Below are 23,024 nucleotides of genomic sequence, written 5' to 3' on the forward strand. Positions count from 1 at the left end.
TAATACAATTTGACTACAAAACAAATGTTATATTCAATAAAAAGACAACTAATAATAAAAATTAATGATTAAATTAAATTTTTTAAATGTTGAATTTCCTGTAACAGCGTGAAGATCTATTCGCGTAGATTTCCTTTAAATATTCCTCCTGTTAGTTCAACAATGTATCAAAGCTTCAACCGTCCATCATTATTCACAGCTAATAAATAATGACAAAGAATTCGACTTTTTGAATTATTATTCTTGAGACCATTCTCATTAAAAACGAAGTAAAACAAATCAAATCTATAAACTTAACCAATAAGAAATTAAAAATATTAAATTTGGTGAATTGAAAATTATATTTATTTAAAAGAAATAAAATTAATAAACAAAACCAAACTTTATAACCATTCCCAAAATCAATTACTACACAGCGATAGTAATTACAACATTACGTGTTGTCGGCAGGTTATAATAAGTAGATCTCACTAAACAGAAAAACATACATAGAGGTCAATATTTTTTGGAGAGCCAAAATTCTTATTACTCAGTTAAGGACTAATTCTTATCAACTCCTTTGTGAAACAGGGCGCTGGAAAAGGCCAAAGAAAGTGTGGGAGAAAAGGGTATGCATTTTTTGTTCTTCCGGAAAAGTGGAAACAGAAAAACATTTCATTTTAGAATGTGAGGCCTTCAAAGACAACAAAGAAAGTTATGTAGATACGCTGACAGCTAGCTTTTGGGATAATCTATTTAACGAGGGGTTTGTCTTCACAAAAAAATGACCGAATACATCAAGCAGATGAAGAAACAATCTGTCCCATAGACTATCTTTAGCTTCGTAGACATTAAAATAATTTCTTTAATTCACATGTAGAATAACAATGTGGGTGTCTTGCTGTACTTTCTTCCTACAGCTTTAAAAATTTGATCTCGTAAAAGTGAAAGCAGATCATAATTATTATGAACATCAAACTGAATTGACATGCAAACTTAATTAAAGTCGTTATTATTAATCAAAGGAATTTTGCTCATCATTATTTATCCAAAAATAATTTTAAAATAAAAATCATTTATCAGATGGAAAATATTTTACATTTTTTTAAGTTGGAAAAAGAAAATTATATATGTTTTATCATTTTATTTAATAAAATTATATTTTTCGAAATAAACTTAAGATAAATTTTGAAATAAAACATATTATAAAATTTACAATTAATAAAAAAATCATATATTAATTTCATATATATTCTGCACAAAAAGCAAAACAAACCAATGTCTACCGACGCGGAAATCATCTTTTGCGTTTTCTCTTGGAAGTCTCAAAGCAAAGCAAATGGACGTCTCCCACGCAGAATTTAGAATTAAGGTATCAACAGCAAGCCTTAATTTACATAATCAATGCATTTAATAGTTTATTCAGCTGTGTTTTTATGATTTGACGCCACTGGTTTTTGAGGTTGTAAAGCTGCGCATTTTGGATAACTCTGATGTTACATTAATTGCCTGCACCTTGCACTGTACCTCGGACCTGACCAGCCCCAGCTGCCGCCTCGGGATTCCTTTTGTATCGACGGTATTGAGGCCTGTTGGCCGATCCAACGCCCAGGGTTGGTTCCTTCAACTTTCACTACCCTTGGCGCCGTATCGAGGTCTCATTCTTCCGTCAGTGCTCAAGGCTCCTGCTTGGTCTGCTGCTTTCTACCGTGGTCTCATTCATTCCAGCTTCGAGCCAGAGCTCTGTTGAGGTTTTTGAAAGGCGCTCGAAGTGCCAATCCTTGTCCTCACTGCCAGAGTTGGCATTGCGGGTAAGTTAGCAGCTGGTTAGTTTTCCTGTTTTCGTTTTTCTTTCCTGCAACCATGTTTTAACCTTTCTTCACAGCAGACTAAGCTCTTTTCTAAGGAAATCTTTGAATACTTAATCTATTTGTTGTGGTTTGCTCGTAGGTACACCTTGCTCTCATTTTCGAGTTTTTTACCAGATAGGAGCGGCGCCTTCCAGGAACAGAGATGACTCAGCGAAACGAAAACAGAGATGACTCAGAGAGGACTCATTCTTCTCTAGTTCGAAGCTGGAATGAGACCACGGTATTGAGGCCTGTTGGCGCTCATTCTTCCGTTAGCGCTCATGACTCCTGCTTGGGCTGCTGCTTCCTACCGTGGTCTCATTCCAGCTTCGAACCAGAGCTCTGTTGACATTTTTGAAAGGCGCTCGAAGTGCCAATCCTTGTCCTCACTGCCAGAGTTGGCATTCCAGGTAAGTTAGCAGCCGGTTAGTTTCCCTGTTTTCGTATTTTTTTTTCCTGCAACCATGTTTTAATCTTTTTTCACAGCAGACTAAGCTATTTTCTAAGGAAATCTTCGAATACTTAATCTATTTGTGGTGGTTTGCTCGTAGGTACACCTTGCTCTCGTTTTCGAGGTTGCTACCAGATGGGAGCGGTGCCTTCCAGGAACAGAGACGACTCCGCGGGTTTCCACAGGTATGGGGTTTCCGCCCTGGTTTGTCTTACAACCCGCTGCAGTTTTTTCTTGTTTCCTTCGCGGAAGGAGATGGTTCACCGTTTCTGCGTAGTCTAGCCGTCCTACCTTCTTTAAGTCCATTTTCTGTTTTAATTTTGGCACTGAAAGAACATTTACGCTTTTAAGCTTGTTACTGTGTAATAAAATGGTCGATTTTGTATATCTTGAGTTACTCTTCTTGGGTTATGTTCCACAGAGAACGTTTTCTAAACTTATGCGATGCTGCCATACGTTGCTGGCTTATCGACTATTATTTTCTTTGTGTCCTTCTGGTTATGCTATTTTGCAGAGGGTTTGGTTTGGTAAATCGTCTCGGTTAACCGACAGTATACTTATTCGCTATTTCTTGATGTGCTTTTAGCTGGAATTATCTCCGTTGATATTTGTTGGGTTTGATTACAGTTGGGGTTTGGAAGCTCGTCTACCCGGAAACGGGGTCGAACCATGTTTTTCTTTAAAGAATTTAAACGAGTAATCCCTCGAGTTTAGTTATGATACGTCGAGCGACAGGGTTTAGGTCTTGGACTCGCCTCTGGTTGCGTACTTTCCTTTGCAAGAACTCGCTTAATTTTTTGTTGTAGAGTGATGACCAGAACCTGGTCTTTAGGAAAATATTCCCCTGTTCCAACGCATTCTGTCTCTGTTTATTTTTAATAAGAATATAGTCTAATTTATTTCTGAATCATGTCTTTTGTGTTTTTCTAAGAAGCTTGTTAAATTTGAGGGGATTTCACCTCTGATATTTTGAGCCACACTGGCCAACTCTTTAATTGTAATAGCTACCTTCTGTAAGTCCATTCTCTATTTTAATTTTGGCATTGTAAGACATTTACGCTCTTAAGCTTGTTAATGTGTAATAAAATGGTAGATTTTGTATTATCTTGAGTTACTCTTCTTGGGTTATTTCAACATAGAATGTTTTCTAAACTTATGCGATGCTGCCATATGTTGCTGGCTTATGGACTTTTATTTTCTTTATGTCCTTCTGGTTGTGCTATTCTACAGAGGGTTTGGTTTCGTAAATTGTCTCGGTTACCGTACAGTATACTGATTCGCTATTTCTTGATGTGCTTTTAGCTGGAATTATCTCCGTTGATATTTGTTGGGTTTGATTACAGTTGGGGTTTGGACGCTCGTCCACCCGAAAACAGGGTCGAACCAAATTTTTCTTGAAAGAATTTAAACGAGTAATTCCTCTGAGCTTAATTCTGTCTGTTACGTCGAGCGACAGGGTTTAGGCCTCTGGTTGCGTACTTTCCAATATTTGTTCTTTACATAATACGTTATTCTTCAACCTTTTGTTATATGATTCATTTTCTAGTGACGAAATGTGTTGATTATGGTTAGTGACTCAGATTTCAGCATTAATAATGATACTGAAAAAATGAAGTGGCTAAATAAATAAAGTTCCTAAAAAAATCGATACATAATCCAAAAAGCAAAAATAGAACAAAATTAAAAGACTGTACCATCTGTCTGCCGATCAGAATGTTGCTCAAGCTAAGAAATATATCTGTTCAGTTTTAGTATTATGAATGTTACACCGTTTTCTAATCCAAAAAGCAAAAATAGAACAAAATTAAAAATTTGTACTATCTATCTGCCGATCAGATTGTTGCTCAAGTTAAGAAAGATATCAGTTCAGTTTCAGCATTATGAATGTTATACTGTTTTGCTATATGATACATTTTCCAAATGAATTGATGTGTTGATTATGGTTAGTGACTCGGTCTTTTATGACTAGTCATACTGAAGAATATTTTCGTTTCCATTTTCAATAATTCTTTGTTGCAGAGTTATGACCAGAACCTGGTCTTTAGGGAAATCTCATATTGATAATTGTTTGCTATAGTTTTTGAGAGCTTTTACCATCATATTACAAAAAAGAAGAAGTAGCTAGGAAACATTATTTTTTATAAATAGTCATTAGTAAAATATTTGGTATTTTATTTTCATCTTTCAAATATCTTTTTATAATCCATATGAATAATTTGAAGCTTCAACAAATTAACAACGGCATTACATTTAATATTTTGACTAAAATATTTCTTCCATATTCCTTTGATCGTTCTAAACTTTGTATGAATGGCTCCTCTCACAAGAAACTCAACTGATCCCTTTGCAATCGCTCCTTGCAACATGTAGCCTGCTCCATACAGAGACGATTCCAAATAATGCAAAGACATGCGCTACAATGGAGTTACTTTCTTGTTTCAAAATACCATATACCTACACATAATTAATTGCATTGTTGAGAAAAAAATGGTCTCCATGATACTAAAAAAAATTAATATTGTAATGAGTTGGATCACCTAGGTCTTTGCAAGAGGAACTTCATTGTAATAGAGTGTAAACTAAAAATGACGAAGATTCATTTTGTTATATTTAGAATGTTTCATAATTGAAATATTGAACATGGAATCTATTGAAATCAAGTAAGTTGGCACATCTGTCTTATGAGTGCCCCTGAAAACATTTATCTTAAGAAACCTTAAATTCTGCACATAGCATGCTATTATTAGTGAAATCAGGAAAAATGCTAAATAGTAATTTTTATCTTCAATAATTGTGAAAATAAAAAATGAAAGGTCAATCCCATGTAAAGGTTGACGGAGAGTAAGCATTCATAGTTAGTAATGTTTTTAGTGGAATGCAAAAAAACATTTTGACATTAAATTTATGTGATTGCAGAATAGGTGAGTCAAGAAAAAGATCAAATTGATAATTAGATTCAAAACAACAAATATGGGTGAGATTATAGTAAGTCTATTCTAAACACTAAAATACTAGAGCCCGGAATTGGTAACGAGATTTGCTTTTATATGGGATTTGCTTTCATATTGCTTGTATTCTCCTGCACTACAAGCATATAGGTGATGCTTCCAAAAAAATATTCTCGAAATTTACAATAAACATGAAAATGTTTTGTTTATAGTAGATTGACTGAAATTTGATTCCCTGTTTATAGTGAGCGATTTATTTTTAATAAAGAAATTTTTAAATTGGACAAAGAGATATAATGGTTTATCTGAATATTCAATTTTGGTGGATGTGGGTTAAGAATGAGCTGTACAACAATTGAAACAGCAACTATAGTGCATAGCATATAGAAAAAGCACATCCAAAGCCCAAAAACATTTATAAATTTTGTTTTTTCACTTGAATTTTCTACTATTTTGACAAAGTGCGCATAAGTCTCTTGAATGATGTGTTCCTTCTCGATACAGAAGAAAGTTCAAAAGAATATATCCCAGAGCTTGGCTGCAAAGATAAAAGAACAGCCGAACTAGAGTTCCGGGGATTCAAGAATTCATCGTCCGCTTAGATAAGCTTGGGCGAGCTCTGTTTGTTCTCCAATTTTTTTTTCTGACCACTTGTTGTATCACCAGGAATGGAAGAAGACATCTCTGCACTGAATTCCATGAAGTAATCTACTTCTTTTATAGATAAATAATTGTCCACACTCCTTTTTGCTGTGCAAAGTGTGGGAAAAGATTCGTTTTGAGAGCAGAATTGCCTTGCAATAAATTCTTATTATATATGGAGAAAATGATAGAAACAATGGAAAAAGTGACTAAAGATCCAATTCAGAGTGCAGAAGCAATCTACTTCTTTTACAGATAAATCATTGTCCATAGGCTTTTTCGCAGTGCAAAGCTAGGGAAAAGATTCATTCTGAAAGCAGAATTGCCTCGCATTGCATTTTTGCTGTATATGGAGAAAATGATGACAAAAGTGGAGGAAGTAAATAAATATCCAATTCAGAGTGCACATTTTTTTGTTTGGAGCGTTGTTAGTTAGAAATATTCTAACCGGTTGTTGAATGTTTTCATGGCAGGAACCTCCCTCCTCAAGGCCTTGCCTTCCAATGCAGAAGATGGGCGGCTATGGTTTTTGTTAACGCTCTTCAGTGTTGAATGAATAGATAAATTTGCTTAGTGTTTCAATCTATGTCTTCTGTTTGTTTTCTGTTTGTTTTGCATCGTATTTTCTGATTTATTTTATGGTATTTTTTTATTTAACTCGTAAATTTTTAGATATTTTAATTTCTAGTTCACTCAAATATCTAGTATTTTTTTATTTAACTTTCAGGTCCAGTTAATTTTTAAATATTTTGACTTACTTTATCAGTTAATTTTTCTAGTTAATTCATAGGTATTTTAATTTATAGTCCAGTCTAATATTTGGTATTTTTTTTTATGTAACTCCCAAGTTCAAGTCTAGTTAATTCTTAGATATTTTAATTTCTAGTCCAGTCGACATATTTTATGTTCTAGTCTAGTCTAATATTTGGTATTTTTTTATTTAACTCCCAAGTTCAAGTCTAGTTAATTCTTAGATATTTTAATTTCTAGTCTAGTCGAATATCTGGTATTTTTTATTTAACTCCCAAGTCGAGTTAATTCTTTAGATATTTTGACTTTCTTCTTCAGTTAATTGTTCTAGTTAATTTTTAGATATTTTAATTTCTAGTCCAGTTTAAAATATGAGATTTTTATTTAACTTCCAAGTCCAGTTAATTCTTACATATTTTGACTTTCTTAGTCAGTTAATTCAGTGTCCTAACTCTGAGATGATGAAATCTTTCTGAAGTAGTTAAGTATTCAATTTACTTTGCTTCCACAAAATTTAATTCTCAAGTCCAGTTAATTCTTAAGATATTTTGATTTTTTTCGTTAATTCAGTGTCTTAACTCTGAGATGTTTAAATCTTTCTGAAGTTTCTCTCTGAGTGAATAGAGTTGGTAACCATATGCATGTACTTTGGCTAATTGAATTTGATTATGTATTATTAGCATGTTTCTACAACAATTAGTTTGTCAAATAGTAGCTTTAGTTTAACTATCACTGTTTTTTTGCTTTGAAAATCATAGAAATTCCAATGATATTTCATAGAATCTCCGTTTTGTAAATCTAAGTTGCAATTCTTAAACTTCAAGATTTTGGGTGCTTAGAGGTTTTTGATGGTGCTAAATCCGTTTCCTCCAAAAACTTGATTCAAACATTGAACTTGATTGCTAAATCCGTTTCCTCCAAAAACTTGATTCAAACATTGCAAGATTTGTTGAATTTTTTATCCAGATTTCTACATTTTTTACATTCCCAACAATTCTTCCCAACTAAATTATTGTTTTTGAAAATTCACTTATTCTAAAATTCTAAATTGTAAAATTTTACCATTTATTTTTATTATATAAAATTGTTATAATTTACCTAATAATTTAAAATTAAAATTTTATATATAATTAAATTACAACATATTAATATTATTATTTTATAATTTTACTCAGTATAAAATTAAAATTATATATTTTTTTAATATTTATTAAAAATGAATAGATAATATAATTAATTTGCTTTGTTTTTTCTATATATTCCCACCATTTTATTTATAATATCAGTGTTGGTCATGTTTTATTGGCGTGGCTTTGTATTAATCAATGTACGAATGCTATTATTTTATGCGACTTGAAATATAGCTAATTAAAAAATAATTATATTAATATTATATATATTGTGTGTAAATAAAGAGTTATTTTGTTTTTTATTTAAATTGTTATTAGATTATAAAAGATTAAAATATTTAGGTTTTTCTCATTGAAAATTAGATTAATTATAGAGGTGATATATTTATATAAAATTATTTACAAAAAGTTTATTATTCAATAATATTATGTTATAATTTTTTTTTTATTTTTTATTTTTTATTTTATTTTTTATTTTTTTTCACCCGGATGCGGGTGTCATTACGTGCCATTAAGGCAAGCACTCGCCTCAACATCTGTGACAAGGCCGAGAGGACAGGTATGTACATTCCAGCGATGAAGACAGGATTTAATTCAATGCTCATGGCAAACGGTATTAAGTTGGTTCAGAACAAGGAGGACGGCGCATTCAAGCCAAGCGAGGCTGCTCTGGACTCGATGCGCTCAGGCATGATGGAGCCATGCCCTCTGCCTACGGTGACTGCAAGGAATTTGTTATTTAGTAGGAATGCCCAGACTTGCAATGTACAGGGCAAGCCACTCGACGCTGGAAATTGGCAAGGGAATTCTCCGGAGTGCCGAATCAAGGTGGTTGAGCAGCGCCTCAAAGCCCTTGCGTTAGGAGCTATGATGCGTAGCAGAGGTGTGCCTCGACGAGGCGGTAGATCAGGGACTCGAATTGCAAATGAAATGGAGGAGCCGCACCCAATCGCTCCCATGGCTGTTGTGCCCCCCTCGTCATCCAGTTCTGAGGAGGAGTTTCTGGTTTTGCAGGATACATACCAGACATTCCGCCTCAGAATTCCTAGAAGACTCATCCAGTCTGATGTAATTGTCAATTTCTCAGTTTATCTTTCGGAAGCGGCACCTGAAGACCCCTCCTCGTCTTCCCCTGCCTCAGCAAGCATCCAGGGCAGCGATATACTCCTGGGGGACATGCATGGCAGGGTTTATCGTGCGCCCCGTCCCCTGGATGCCATAGAGCAGATTGTTCAGCCTCAGCAAGTTCTGGTTCAGGAGGACTCGGCCCAAGCCGAGTCAGTGCAAGAAATTCCGCCGACGTTCAATCGTGCTCAGGGCAGAGACGAGGGACATGACTCCATTCAACCGGGTTCAGATGGGCAACTTCAAATTGGTGATGAGTTCGTTATATGGCTCGATCCGCCCAGTCCGCAGCAGGGGAAGCCGCCAGCGTCGACCAACCACCCAACTTGAACCTACTCGGGTGCTCTTCTCAAGGGTTTTTGCACAGTTGTTAATGTCTTTGTTGGTTCACATTTCGGTTATTTTCAGTCCTAGTTCTCAGCCTTACCATGGCTGTTTGTTTCTAGTCAGTATAGTTAGTCCTTTAAAGGTTAGAATCAATGAAGTAAAAAGGGTCTGTATTTTGTCTGTCCATGTTCAAAATGTCTGCTGTCCAAGGAACTCAAATGGACAAGTTTTTGTAACTCTGTCTCAGTGGATCGATAGTCTGTCCAGGTCGTTACTGTTAGAGGGCGGGCCACGGCCCCCTCGGATGATGTAAACCATGTAAATATTTTTCTTACCTTAATATAGAAGTAGACTTTACCTAGAAAAAAAAATATTTTTTTTTTCTAGGTAAAGTCTACTTCTATATTAAGGAAAGAAAAATATTTACATGGTTTACATCATCCGAGGAGGCCGAGGCCAATCCTCTAACAGTAGCGACTGGAACTGACTATCGATCCACTGAAACAGATTTACAAAACCTTGTCCATTTGGATTTTCCTTGGACAACAGACATTTTGAACATGGACAGAGAAAAATACAGACATTGTTTACTTCATTGACTCTAACATTTAACAGGCTTACTGTATTGATCAGAGACATGCAGCCATGGTAAGGCTGAGAACTAGGACTGAAAAAAACAGAAATAGACACCAACAAAGACATTGACAACTTTGCAAAAGACTTAAGAAGAGCACCCGTGGAGGCTTAAGCTGGATGGCTGGGCGACGCTGGTGGCTTCCCCTTCTTCGGACTGGGCGAGTCGAGCCAGATGACGAGCTCATCGCCATTCTGAAGCTGCCCTTCCGAGCCAGGCTGAATGGAGTCATGGCCCTCTTCCTTGCCCAAAGCACAATTGAAAGGCGACAAAATTTCTTGCACTGACGCGGCTTGAGCCGAGCCCTTCTGAGCCAGGACTTGCTGAGGCTGGACATTCTGCGTCATGGCATCCTGGGGACGGGGAGTACGATATACCATGCCATTCATGTCCCCCAGGAGTATGTCGCTGCCCTGGATGCTTGCAGAAGCAGGGGAGGACGAGGAGGGATCTCCAGGTGCCTCCTCCGAGAGATAGACCGAGAAATTGACAATCACATCTGACCGAATGAGTCTGCTGGGAATTCTGAGGCGGAATGTCTGGTATGTATCCTGCAAAACTAGAAACTCCTGCTCAGAACTGGAGGACGAGGGAGGCAGAGCAACCATAGGAGCAATTGGATTCGGCTCTTCAACTTCATTAGCAATCCGAATTCCTGATCTTCCGCCTCGTCGAGGCACCCCTCTGCTACGCGGCATGTCTCCTAACGCAAGGGCTTTGAAGCACTGTTCGACCACCCTGATTCGACACGCCAGAGTATCCCCTTGCCAATTTCCAGCATCGAATGGCTTGCTCTGTTCATGAAATGTCTGGGCATTCCCATTATATAGCGAATTCGCAGTAATCACCGCAGGCAGAGGGCGAGGATCCATCATCCTTGAGCGCATCGAGTCCAGAGCTGCCTCGCTTGGCTTGAATGCGCCGTCCCTCCTGTTCTGAACTAACTTGCCATCACCTGCCAGGAGCATTGATTTATAACCTTCATCCATCGCTTGTGCGTACCTATCTGTCCTCTCGGCCTCGTCACAAGTGTTGAAGCGAGCACCTGGCTTAATTGCACGTAATGACACCCGCATCCGGGTAATATTATGTTATAATATTATAAACCAAGATATTTATATATTTGATACATTTATAAAAATTTATTTCCCAAATTTTTATTATTCAATATATTGGATAATGACATAATATTATAAATTGCGAGTGGAGTAAAAAAACATAAATTAACTAAAATTATTAAAAATATGTTGTAACCTTTGAGAATGAGCAAGTTCAGTCTATGACAGAGATGAATAGAAAGTTTTGTTTCTCGGAACCTATGTAATAGGCCTTATTATATTCATGTCCAAATAAGTAGAGCGTGCAGGCTCTTCAAATCCAACTACCAGAACCAAATAAAAGGAATGGAGCTTATGATGGTGATGTTAAATGATAGGGTGCTTATTATTGTTATGTGACAACATTAATATGTTGGCCCACCAATTGCAAATTATTAGTGACAATCAATTACTCGCAAAGATGAAAAAGTTGAAAGGATTCAAATGGGAGGATTTGATTAAATTTTTTGAAAGGATTATAACTTGTTTGTGTAATGCAGGAAGATATGATTAAGTTGAAAGGATTCAAATAGGAGGATTTGATTAAATTTTTTGAAAGTATTAGAACTTGTTTGTGTAATGCAGGAAGATATGATTCATACAACATTAAATTAGTTTGAACCGTGAAAACTTTGAAAGGATTCAAACTATCTCTAGATTGAAATTTTGAGAGGATTTGAACTTATTGTATGATGCATGTGGATCTTATTCGTCTTACATAGGGTTTGTTCGTATCCTCTGCCTAAAGGCCCACAATTTGAACCCCTTTTCCTACAAAGCTTGACATGGTGAAAGGGGTTCGACCTTTCAGACCTGGTTCATTTCATGCTAATGACAAGGTGCCACTTGGGGACAGTGCATATGACAAGGCCACGTAGATGAAAGTACGGATCATGGAATTTTTTTGGTAGTTTTTTGTTTGTTTTTTTAGTGTGTTTTGTTGGATATTGACGGGCTGGAAATGGCTACAATTTGGGTTAACTGAGTAGAGTAGTGTGGAAACATATTGGTGTTTATTTAGATGATATTGCTCTTTGAAATGGTATGTTTCAGATGTTGTTTCCATGGATATTGTGAGGGATTGGACTTCAGTCAGAGAGCATAAGTTCATAACATGCTTGATTTTGAAAATTTTAATGGATGAGAATTGGCAATGTCGGAATTCTCTTCAGAGTTTCTATATGGTTAACCTTCTCTTGTTTTGAGTCAATTGACTTCGTTGGCTAACTGAACATGAAATGCCAACTGAATTTGAAATGTGACTTATAGATTAAGAGTTGCTATGTTCAATTGTGAAGTAGTTGGACAAATGGCTTTGATCCTCAAGAAATGCAAATTTAGATGTTTTTTTGCTAGCATTGATTCCTTCATAGTTGAATTTTATGTTGATGGCTAACAGTTGAAATTTCCAGTGTGAATATGGGTGAATGGGCTGATCTGAAAGTGGAATAGGTGATTTCTGCCTCTCTTTCCAAAATCAAATGAAACAAAAACTAGGGTTGTGTTGACGCTTTGCAAGCATGAAAAATGGGTCTTCAAAAGCAACATGTTTGTTTAGTTTCCCTTCGAGCATGAATTAGTTTTTAGGTGAAAGTTAGTAATAATGAAAATAACACATATAATTCATGTAGACATAGAGAAGAGCAACATAAGGATTGATGACAGAGTTCACCCCTCTTGGGCCACATCTCCTAGTCTGTCAACATGACTAGGCCACTCATATTTAGTGTAAAAACGAAGTACATAAAGTATGTTGATGACCATGTGGCTATTTCCGCTTCAAGGAAATGTTCTCCTTCAGATAATTCTCACATAGAAACAACATGACAACCTACAATCAACATGTAAACTACAACAATACAAGGATTCTTATATAAAGATCCTAGACCTCATTTGAAAATGAGCATACATGCAAAAAGGAGGACATAATTCAAGCTTCCCTCATCATGACATAGAGAGAAAAATTTCCAAGAGTTGAACCTTGCAAGTATCAGTTGTTGCAAATGAATTTTGAAGGTGAGGAAACACCTCCAAGGTCTTCTTCATGCTCAACACCCTTAGAAAATGATACCAATCCTTGCTTGATGCATATACTCCTTAGCCTCCAACCCACAAAAAAGACCATCTAGATGTGCTTAAAACATAAAACGGAGGTCACCAGTGGATTCAAAGTATGCAAAAAACCCCTAAATAGCCTCTCTTTGAGCTCAAATTGGCGACAAACTCAAAGTTATGAGCTACAATCTCACCCATGAACTTGATTGTTAACCATCCTACAATTTTTCCCCTCGCTAAGGATCCTACAATTATGCCCTGAAAATCGCTAACTGAGTGACAAATTTGTCCTCTGCAGGTGTAATTTGTTGGGCCATTAAATTGTCCACTAACTCCTCGGGATCGAAATTTATGGCCATATGGATGCATAAGGTCGAGGGTTGGGCCTTAATGCTCGCCCTCGTCGACCTAACCCCTTAAAAGTCAGGGTTAGAGTCATATTGCGCCACAAGTCCATGGGTTGGGCCTCAACACCCACCCTACCTGTTAGAGCCTTTTTCTTTTATTGTCGGGGTCACATGCAGTCCACGAGACCTGTGGCTGCCCCCCTTCTTTGGTGCCTTCCACAAGCGCCTTTTTCATCGGCGCGTAGGGTCATGTGGAGGGTCATACGACCTGGGATAAGGCCTTGACTTAGTGCCTCCAGGGTGGCACCTTTGCTAATATCTGTTGTAGGCATATGAGAGTGGTTGTGACCTTGGGCTAAGGCCCTTACCTCCCCCATCTGAATTATTTGCGTCGGGGAATGAAACATGGTCCCGTGGTGTTTGTCGTGGACGCCGAGACTGTGGGTCGTGGTTAAGCCCTATTCTTAGGTTCCCTCTGTCGCGATCCTGTGGTGTGGGGTGTGGTCGGGGGCTAGGGCTTCGCCCTGCCCTCTTTCCCCAAATATGTGCCACATACCCTTTAAATAAATGCACTCCTCTATACTTTACAAGGACATAGCATGGTGTAATGGTTAGGCTTGTGGTTGGTTGGTGGGAGGTCACGTGCTCAACTCCCATGGGGTGGCTTGACCCTCAACCAATATTTTTGACTTGTGTGGGGAGGCCACATGGTTGCCTCCCATTGGCCCATTAGCTCCTTGCTATTGGTTCACCCAATATGCACCATCCACCAATGGAAAACTTTCACAACTTTGACCAATGGAGATAGGTCGAGTAGCAGCGTGTCAGTGGTCCTAAAAAGCCCAAAAACACAGTCAAAACCCAAATTTTGCCATTTTTTGCTTGTTTGGGAAAACAATCAGCGAGCTATAACTTGTCCTCCCAGTGTCAGATTGAAGTTAAACGAACGTCGTTGGATTCAAAACGACTGACACTTCGATTTGGTGTTGGTTGCAACAAGTTATGGGCACTTTCATTTTGTAGCATAAATTTGATCCCCTGATCACTCCTCTCCACTATGAACTTTTGGACTCTAAAATTTTACTTCCCTAGTTCATTTAAAGAGGATGCAACTCAAAAATACCCAAAAAATTCAATCCAAATTGCAAAATTTTCAATTGATGTCCTTCAAGCCCCAATCAAGGCACTTCACTTATCATCCTCATGAAGACCTATTGTCCTGCCAAGAATCGAGTCAACATTCTTATTGTTGTTGCAAGAACAAAATATTGATGAGTGGAATATGAACATTCTCTTTAATTTCATCTTTGTACGGCTCCAAAACGCGTCAACTTGAAGTAAAAATTGTTGAAGACAAACTTTATTCCATATTGGAACTCAAAAGGAAAATGAATATGCTTTAACGTCCTCAAACTGAGCTTGTACAGAAAAAGTACACTGCTCCAAAAGAGTTATTATGAAAATGAATGGAAGGAGTAGTACTTGAGATACTGATTACCTCTTTAAACTTGTCATCCATCCTTTCTGCTTTTGATGATGACGATGATGACCAACATGTAGATGAATCTAACCATCCACTCTTATTCAATGCCATAGGGTGTGCTTCTTGGAGATGCTTGCAAAACTCACGTGCATCATCTTCCACATATGGTCCAAAACCACTATTTGAACCGTAAGCACATATTGGCTTTATCTTAGAGGTATCTTTTGTTAGTGCAGTGGTAGCTCTTTTTGCAACTTGCTCATCAAGCAATTGCTGCAACACAAAGTGCATGTGCTTTTTCTCCTTTTTAGCTATCTCCAACATCCTTCTCAACTCTATTTGAACCGTAAGCACATATTGGCTTTATCTTAGAGGTATATTTTGTTAGTGCAGTGGTAGCTCTTTTTGCAACTTGCTCATCAAGCAATTGCTGCAACACAAAGTGCATGTGCTTTTTCTCCTTTTTAGCTATCTCCAACATCCTTCTCAACTCTATATTCTCCATCTGAAGAGCCAAATTTCATTCTTCAAGCTCTTGGACATTCTTTTTGTTTCCCATCTTGCAACTTGGTCAACTTGTGCTATGATACCAAACTGATCTGAAAGTGGAATAGGTGATTTATGCCTCTTTCCAAAATCAAATGAAACAAAAACTAAGACTATGTTGACGCTTTGCAAGCATGAAAATGGGTCTTCAAAAACAACATGTTTGTTTAGTGTCCCTTCAAGCATGAATTATTTTTTTATGTGCAAGTTAATCATATTGAAAATAACACATAATTCTTGTACACATTGAGAATGTACACGTCGAGAAGAGCAACACATGGTTTGATGATGGAGTTCACTCCTTCTAGGCTACATCTTCGAGTTTGTCAATATGACTAGACCACTCATATTTCCATTTAAAAATGAAGTACATAAAGTATGTTGATGACCATGTGGCTATTTCCCCTTCAAGTAAATTTTCTCCTTTAGGGAACTCTCACATAAAACAACATGAAAACCTGCAATCACCATGTAAACTATAACAATACAAGGACTCTTATACAAAGATCCTAGACTTCATCTGAAAATGAGCATACATGCAAAAAGAAAGAAATAATCCAAGCTTCCTTCATCTTGACATAAAGATAAAAATGTTCAAGAACCTAATCTTGCAAGTATCAACTGCTACAAACGAAGTTTGAAGGTGAAGAAACCCCTACAAGGTCTTCTTCATGCTCAACACCCTCAGAAAAGGCTACCAATCCTTAATTGATCCTTACACCCCTTATCCTCCATCTTGAAAAAAACCCAATCTAATGTGCTAAAAACATAAAACAAAGGTCACCAATGGATTTAGAACAACCAAAAACCCTCAAGTAGCCTCTTTATGAGCTCAACTTGGTGAAAAACTCAAAAAGTTATGAGCTACAAGCTCATCCATGAACATGACTATCAACCATCCTACAATTTCGCCCTTCAGCTAACGATCCTACAATTTCACCTTGAAAATCACTGAGTGATAAATTTGCCGTCTGCAGGTGAAATTTATTGGGCCATTAAATTGTACTCTAATGCCTTGGGACTGAAATTTGTGGCCATATGGACGCATAAGGCCAAGGGTTGGGCCTTAACACTCGCCCTCGCCGGCCTAGTCCCTTAGAAGTCGAGCTTAGGGTTATATTGCACCATAAGTCCATGGGTTGGGCCTTAACGCCTGCCCTACCCGTTAGAGCCCTTTTCTTTTGTCGATGGGGTCACATGCAGTCCATGAAACCTATGGTTGGCCCTCCTTTGGCGCCTTTCACAAGTGCCTTTCACATCGGTGCATAGGGTTATACGACCTGGGCTAAGGCCTACCCTTAGTGCCCCTGAGCTGGAACCTTTTCTAACCTCCATTGCAGGCATATGAGAGACATTGTGACCTTAGGCTAAGGCCCTTACCTCCACCCTCCGAATTGTTCACGTCGGGGAATGAAAATGGTACTGTGGTGGTTTTCGTGGACATTGGAACTGTGGGTCGGGGCTAAGCCCTAGCCCTAGGCTCTCCCTCCACCATGGTCCTGTGGTGTGGGGTGTGGCTGAGGGGTAGGGCTTATTCTCGACTGCTTTCCCCAAATATGCACCACATATCCTTTAAATAAATGTGCTCCTCTATACTTATAAGTTACATAGCGCAGTGTAATGGTTAGGTTTGTGGTTGCTTGGTGGGAGGTCACGAGTTTGACTCCTTTTGGGTGGCTTGTTCCTCAAACAATATTTTTTATTTGTGTGGGGAGGCCACCTGGGTGTCTTCCATTGGCCCACGTGGCTCCTTGATATTGGTCCACCCATTACACATCATCCACCAATGGAAAACTTGCACAACTTCGACCAAGGGAGAGAGGCCAAGTGGCAACCTGTCACTGGTCCTCAAAAACCCAAAAACACAGTCAAAACCCAATTCTTTCCATTTTTTGCCAGGGTGGGAAAACGGTCAACGGGTTATAACTTGAGCTCCTGGTGTTGGATTGAAGTGAAACGAACGTCGTTGGATTCAGAATGATGGAAAATTCGATTTGGCACTGGTTGCAACAAGTTCTAAGAACCTTCATTTTCAAGCATAAATTTGATCACTTGATCAAGGGCAAGGCAGATTATATTCCCCAACCTTAAGGGTGATGCACTTTGCAAACCCTCATTTCAGATAGACCATGCATTCAAATGTGGCCTATTTTATCTCATGCTTGGTGAAGGTTTCTTTGATGATAACCAACAATCAATTATAACCCTATAAATGAAAGAAATTACGAAAATTAATCAAACACCCAATGTAACACAAAGAATTTTACGTGGTAAAACCTTGACAGTGTATCAAGGAAACCTCCATGGGGAAAGGGATTCAAAATCTTATTAATCAAAGATAATTGTCCTAGGTTACAAGACTTTTGGGCAATTACAATTAATATGGGCTACTTTGTTACATAACTTCTTCTTGTTATAAAACTGACTGAATGATAAAAACTAAATTTACCCACAATTACATTATTTACATAATTGTTGTCATTAGTTCAACAATCTCCACCTTGAAAATAATTTTCCTAATCCCTTGCCCATGTCCATTCATCATCTCTTCTGCAAGCCAAGAGAAGCCAAACACCATTGCAGCTTCTCTACTAAAACTGGCTGCGTGAATATGTCTGCATGATTCTCGAGGGTATGGACCTTCCTGAGAGCTACTTTCCTTCCATCGATCACATGTCTCACAAAATGGTACCTGACATCAATGTGCTTGGTCTTGCTGTGATAAGCTGGATTTGTAGCGAAATGAATAACACTCTTTATGTTCACTTTCTCTTGCATCCTTCCAATCTCATCAAATAGACCTTTCAACCAGATTGCTTCTTTACTGGCATCTAAAGCAACTATATACTCTACTTGAGTAGTGGACAAAGAAACAATTTCTTGAAGTTTTGACATCCAACTAATTGCTCCACTTGCAAGAATAAATACATATCCTGTAGTAGATCCCCTCTTGTCAAAATCACTTGCATAATCAACATCCACATATCCGTAGACTGAACCTCCACTACCATTAAAGATGATATAATGGTCACTTGTGCCTTTCAAATACCGAAGCACCCATTTCACTGCTCACTAATGTTCTTCTCTTGGATTTGCCATGAACATGCTAACAACTCCAACTACATGTGAAATGTCAGGTCTTGTAGATACCATTGCATACATTAAGTTGCTAACTGCATTTGCATATGATATGTGAGACATATACTTCTTTTCTTCATCAGTTCTAGGACTCAAAATTGAAGAAAAGTTCAAATGGGAAGTTAATGGAACATTAACAAGCTTAACATTGTTCATACTAAACTTTTCAAGTACTATTTCCAGATACTTCTACTGTGATAACCAAAGCTTTCCATTTTTCCTTTCACTATGTATCTCCATGCCCAAAATATGTTTTACCACTCCAAGATCCTTCATATCAAACGTACTAGAGAACTGAGCCCGTTGATCTCTTCCATGATTTTTCTTGTAATAAGCATATCGTCAACATACAAGACCAAGATAATGAATATTCCACTGGCTCTAGCGGTTGGAGTTGAAGAGCTTGCACGCTCCACTTATTTGGATATGGATATGGTAAGACCTATTGCATAGGTCTCAAGGAACAAAGATTTCTATTTATCTTTGTAATAGCTTGAACTTGCTCATTCTCAAAAGTTATAACATAGCTTTAATAATTTAGTTAAGTTATGGTTTTTTTACTCCCCTCACAATTTATAGTATTATGCCATAATGTAATGTATTGAATAAGGAAATTTTGGTAAATAAATCTTTATAAATATATCAAATATATAAATATCCTAATGACATAATTTTCGAATAATGAAATTTTGATAAATAAATCTATATAAATATATCACTTTTATAATTAATTTAATTTTCAATTACCAAAACTTAAATATTCTAATATTATTAATTTAATAACAATTTAAAAAAAATATTTATTTACAAAATATATATATATATATATATATATATATATATATATATATATATAATTTAATTATATTTCAAAGTAGTCTCACATGGGCATAAAACAATGTCATTCGTACAATCATTAATACAAATCCATCACAGTGAAATATGGCAAAAGCTGGTATTATAAATAAAATATTGTTCATGCGGCTAGTCTTTTTATAAGTTTGGTGTGAATATTCAACTAAAACAAGTTAATTATATTATATATTCATTTTTTTAAAGTAAATATTAAAAAGAAAATATAGTTTTTATTTTGTGTTGATTAAAATTATAGAATAATAATGTTAATTATGTTGTAATTTAATTATATATAAAAATTTGATTTTAAATTATTTGGTAAATTATAACAATGTTATATAATAATGATGAATGACAAAATTTCACAATTAAAAAAGAATTTTAGAATAAGTGAATTTCAAAACCAACAATTTGGGTTAAGGGAAAATTATGTAAAAGGTAATAATTTTCAAAGCAAAAAAGCAGTCTGGCTACACTATAATTTCTCTTTGGACACCCAACTAGTTGTTGCGGAGTCATACTCATAGTATATAATCAAATTTAATTGGCCAGAGTACTTGGATATGGTTACCAACTTTGTTCACTCAAAGTGTTATAACATTGTTATGGTTACGAACTTTGTTCACTCACAATTTTATAACATTGTTAAGTTTTGTGGAAGCAAAGTTAAGTTGAATACCTAACGACTTCCGAAACACTAAACATCTGAGAGTTAAAACCCTGAGTTAATTGGCGAAAAATGTCAAAATATCTAAAAATCTACTAGACTTGAGTGTTAAATAAAAAAAATCAGATAATCCACTAGACTTGGACTTAAATTAGAAAATACTATGCAAAACAAAAGACAAAAGACAAATTGAAACCCTAACCAGCTTTATCTATTGATATAACGCTTAAGAGCGTTAGCGAGGAACCATAGCTGCCCACTTCGGTATTGGAAGGCAAGTCTTTATGGAGGGGGGTTCCTCCCATGAAGGCATTTTGCCACTGTTTAGAATCTTTCCATGCAACACTGCTTCAAACAACAAAATCTGCACTTTGAATTGGATCTTTATTCACTTCCTCCACTTTTTCTATCATTTTTTCCATATACAGTAAGAATGCAATGCAACATAGTTATTCTCTTAGAACGAATCTTTACCCTCGCTTTGCACAGCGAAAAGTCTTGTGGACAATGATTTATTTGTGAAAGAAGTAGATTGCGTCACTGAATTCAGTGCAACCATATTTTCTTCTATTCCTTATGATGCAACAAGTGGCTAGGCGAAAAAAAATTGGAATCCCTAGGGCTATTATGTGGAAGGCCCTAAGAGTTCAAATGTAAACACAAACAGAGCCTGCCCAAGCTTATTTAAGCCGGACAAAGAGTTTGTGAATCCCCCGAACTCGAGTTCCACTGTTCTTTTATTTTCGCGGTCAAGTTCTGCGATGTATTCTTTTGAACTTTCTTCTGTATGGAGAAGGAATGGGTCATCGAGGAGACTTGCGCACTTTGTCAAAAATAGTAGAAGATTCGAGTGAAGAAGAACATGGTTTTCTATACGTTTCTGGGCTTTGGATGTACTTTTTCTATGTGCTATGCACTATAGTTGTTGTTTCAATTATTGTATGACTCATTCTTCACCCACATCCCACCTGAATTGAATATTCAGGTAAACTAGCATTATATCTCTTTGTCCATTTTTTTTTTTATGTAATTTAGAAATAGATCGTTCATTGGAAATAGAGAATTTTTATGTCTATTGTATCTTTATTTCCATTGTAAATTTCGGTGATTCATTAGAAATAGAGATTTTCATGTTTATTGTAAATTTTCAGAATATCTCTGGAGGCGTTAGCCATATTGTAGGAGGATACAAGTAATATGAAAACAAATTCCGTCAACAACTCCGGTCTTAGGGTTTTGGTGTTTTGAATCGATTTGCCGTAATATATTTGTTATTACTCTGAATTTAATTATTAATTTAATCTCTTTTTTGACTCTCTATTTCTGCGATCACATAAATTTAATTTTAAAATATTTTATTTGCATTCCACAAGAAACATTACTAACCATGAAAGCTTACTCTCAAATTTGTCACTGTCAATCTTTATATAGGATTGATCTTTTTCAATTCTTTATTTTTACAATTATTGAAGATCAGAGTCAACTATTTAGCAATTTTTCTGGTTTCACTGATAATAGCATGCTATGTGCAGGATTTAAAGTTTCTTAATATAAATGTTTTACCTGGCACTGATAGGATGGATGTACCAACTTACTTGATTTCAATGGATTCCATATTCATTCAAAACATAACAAAATGGATTTTCGTCATTATGAGTTTACACTCTATTACAATGAAGTTCCTATTGCAAAGACCCAGGTGATCCAATTCATTACAGTGTTAATTTTTTTAGTATCATGGAGACCATTTTTTAATAATGCAATTAATTATGTGCAAGTATATGGTGCTTTGAAACAAGAGATCAATTTTGCGCTGTTCAAAAACTCCCCTGTATGGAGTAGGTTACATGTTGCAGGGAGCGATTGCAGAGAACGGATCAACTGAGTTTCTTTTGAGAGGAACAATTGATACAAAGTTTAGAATGATCAAAGGAATATGGAAGAAACATTTTAGTTAAGATATTAAATGTAATAGCATTGTTAATTTGTTGAAGCTTCAGGTTATTCATATGGATTGTAAAATAATATTTGAAAGAGGAAAATAGAATATAAAATATTTATAAAAAATAATGTTTCATAGTTGTTTTTTCTTCTTTTGTAAGATGATGGTAAAGACTATCAAAATTTAGCTCTCAAAAACTATAGTGGGCAGTTATCATTATCATATTTTTACACTTATTATTTATGTTATAATTAATTTTTTTTAAATATTTATTATTTTGTATTTCCATTTTTTAATATTCATTATTTTGTATTTCCATTAATTTGTGATGGGTAAGTTGATGTTAATATTTTTATATTTATTGTTAATTTTATAATTAAAATTATATTTTTTAAATATTTAATATTTTGTATGTAGATTGGTTTGTGATGGACAATTTGATGTTAAAGCTAAATTTGATAAAGAGAAAATATAACAATATGAAACACTAATATCATTATTAATATTTTAATAAGGTAATAAACTAATATTATTATTTAAATATTATTTTTAAAAAGCTAGCCATTTAATATTAGCTGTTACTTAATAATATTTGTTTTTAAAATGTTTTTTTGTGTAAGTCAGAGGATTATATTAAAAGAGAAAAAATATAGTACAAAAATTCTGCCATAGCAGATCGAGGCCTGAAGAAAACAAGCCAGACATCATGATTTCCATCCCTAAAAACCACAAAAAACTATCAACTGCACACCACGCAGGGTGGCTGATCCTGCTATCTAACAACGCCTGTGAATAAAAGATACTAAAACGAGGACCGCAGCCCTTCAACCCGCAGAGACTATGGTAATGACAAAACCCCAGATCTTGGGGAGACAAAAAAAAACCGGTCAGGACATATGAACATCCGGTTAAGATGGATGAGAATTAACATCAGAACACAAATATTAAGGTGACTTCCCGAACCTGCTCGCAGTGTCCAAGGCCTGTTCCAGCACATGGTTGTCCGCTCTCGCTTGCAGGGAATGATAGCTGCGGCATTCCGCCTGCTTTTCTTGCGG

At 36.1% G+C, this 23,024-nt stretch overlaps 1 protein-coding gene across 6 annotated transcripts in view; it reads left to right on the top strand.

The window, feature by feature from the left end:
* Positions 1 to 1,249: 1,249 nt before the first annotated feature.
* Positions 1,250 to 23,024, top strand: part of LOC149177345 (uncharacterized) — a 147,884-nt gene continuing 126,109 nt past the window's right edge. Inside the window, exons 1-4 of one of the 6 annotated variants that reach the window (XM_089423386.1) lie at positions 1,250 to 1,351; positions 1,522 to 1,790; positions 2,381 to 2,465; positions 2,795 to 3,365. In XM_089423386.1, coding sequence (XP_089279512.1) covers positions 1,319 to 1,351; positions 1,522 to 1,790; positions 2,381 to 2,465; positions 2,795 to 2,866 — 459 coding nt within the window. In that variant the 5' untranslated portion in view covers positions 1,250 to 1,318 and the 3' untranslated portion in view covers positions 2,867 to 3,365. Of the gene's footprint in view, positions 1,352 to 1,521; positions 1,791 to 1,929; positions 2,240 to 2,380; positions 2,466 to 2,701; positions 3,366 to 23,024 lie in introns of those variants that run through there. The other 5 variants (XM_089423385.1, XM_089423387.1, XM_089423388.1 and 2 more) reach the window with 5 other exon arrangements.

The sequence above is a fragment of the Pinus tabuliformis genome, chromosome 4_1 (genome assembly GCF_031772625.1).
Source record: "Pinus tabuliformis cultivar Carrire ecotype Pingquan chromosome 4_1, CPIR1, whole genome shotgun sequence".
In the NCBI taxonomy this organism is placed as follows: domain Eukaryota; kingdom Viridiplantae; phylum Streptophyta; class Pinopsida; order Pinales; family Pinaceae; genus Pinus; species Pinus tabuliformis.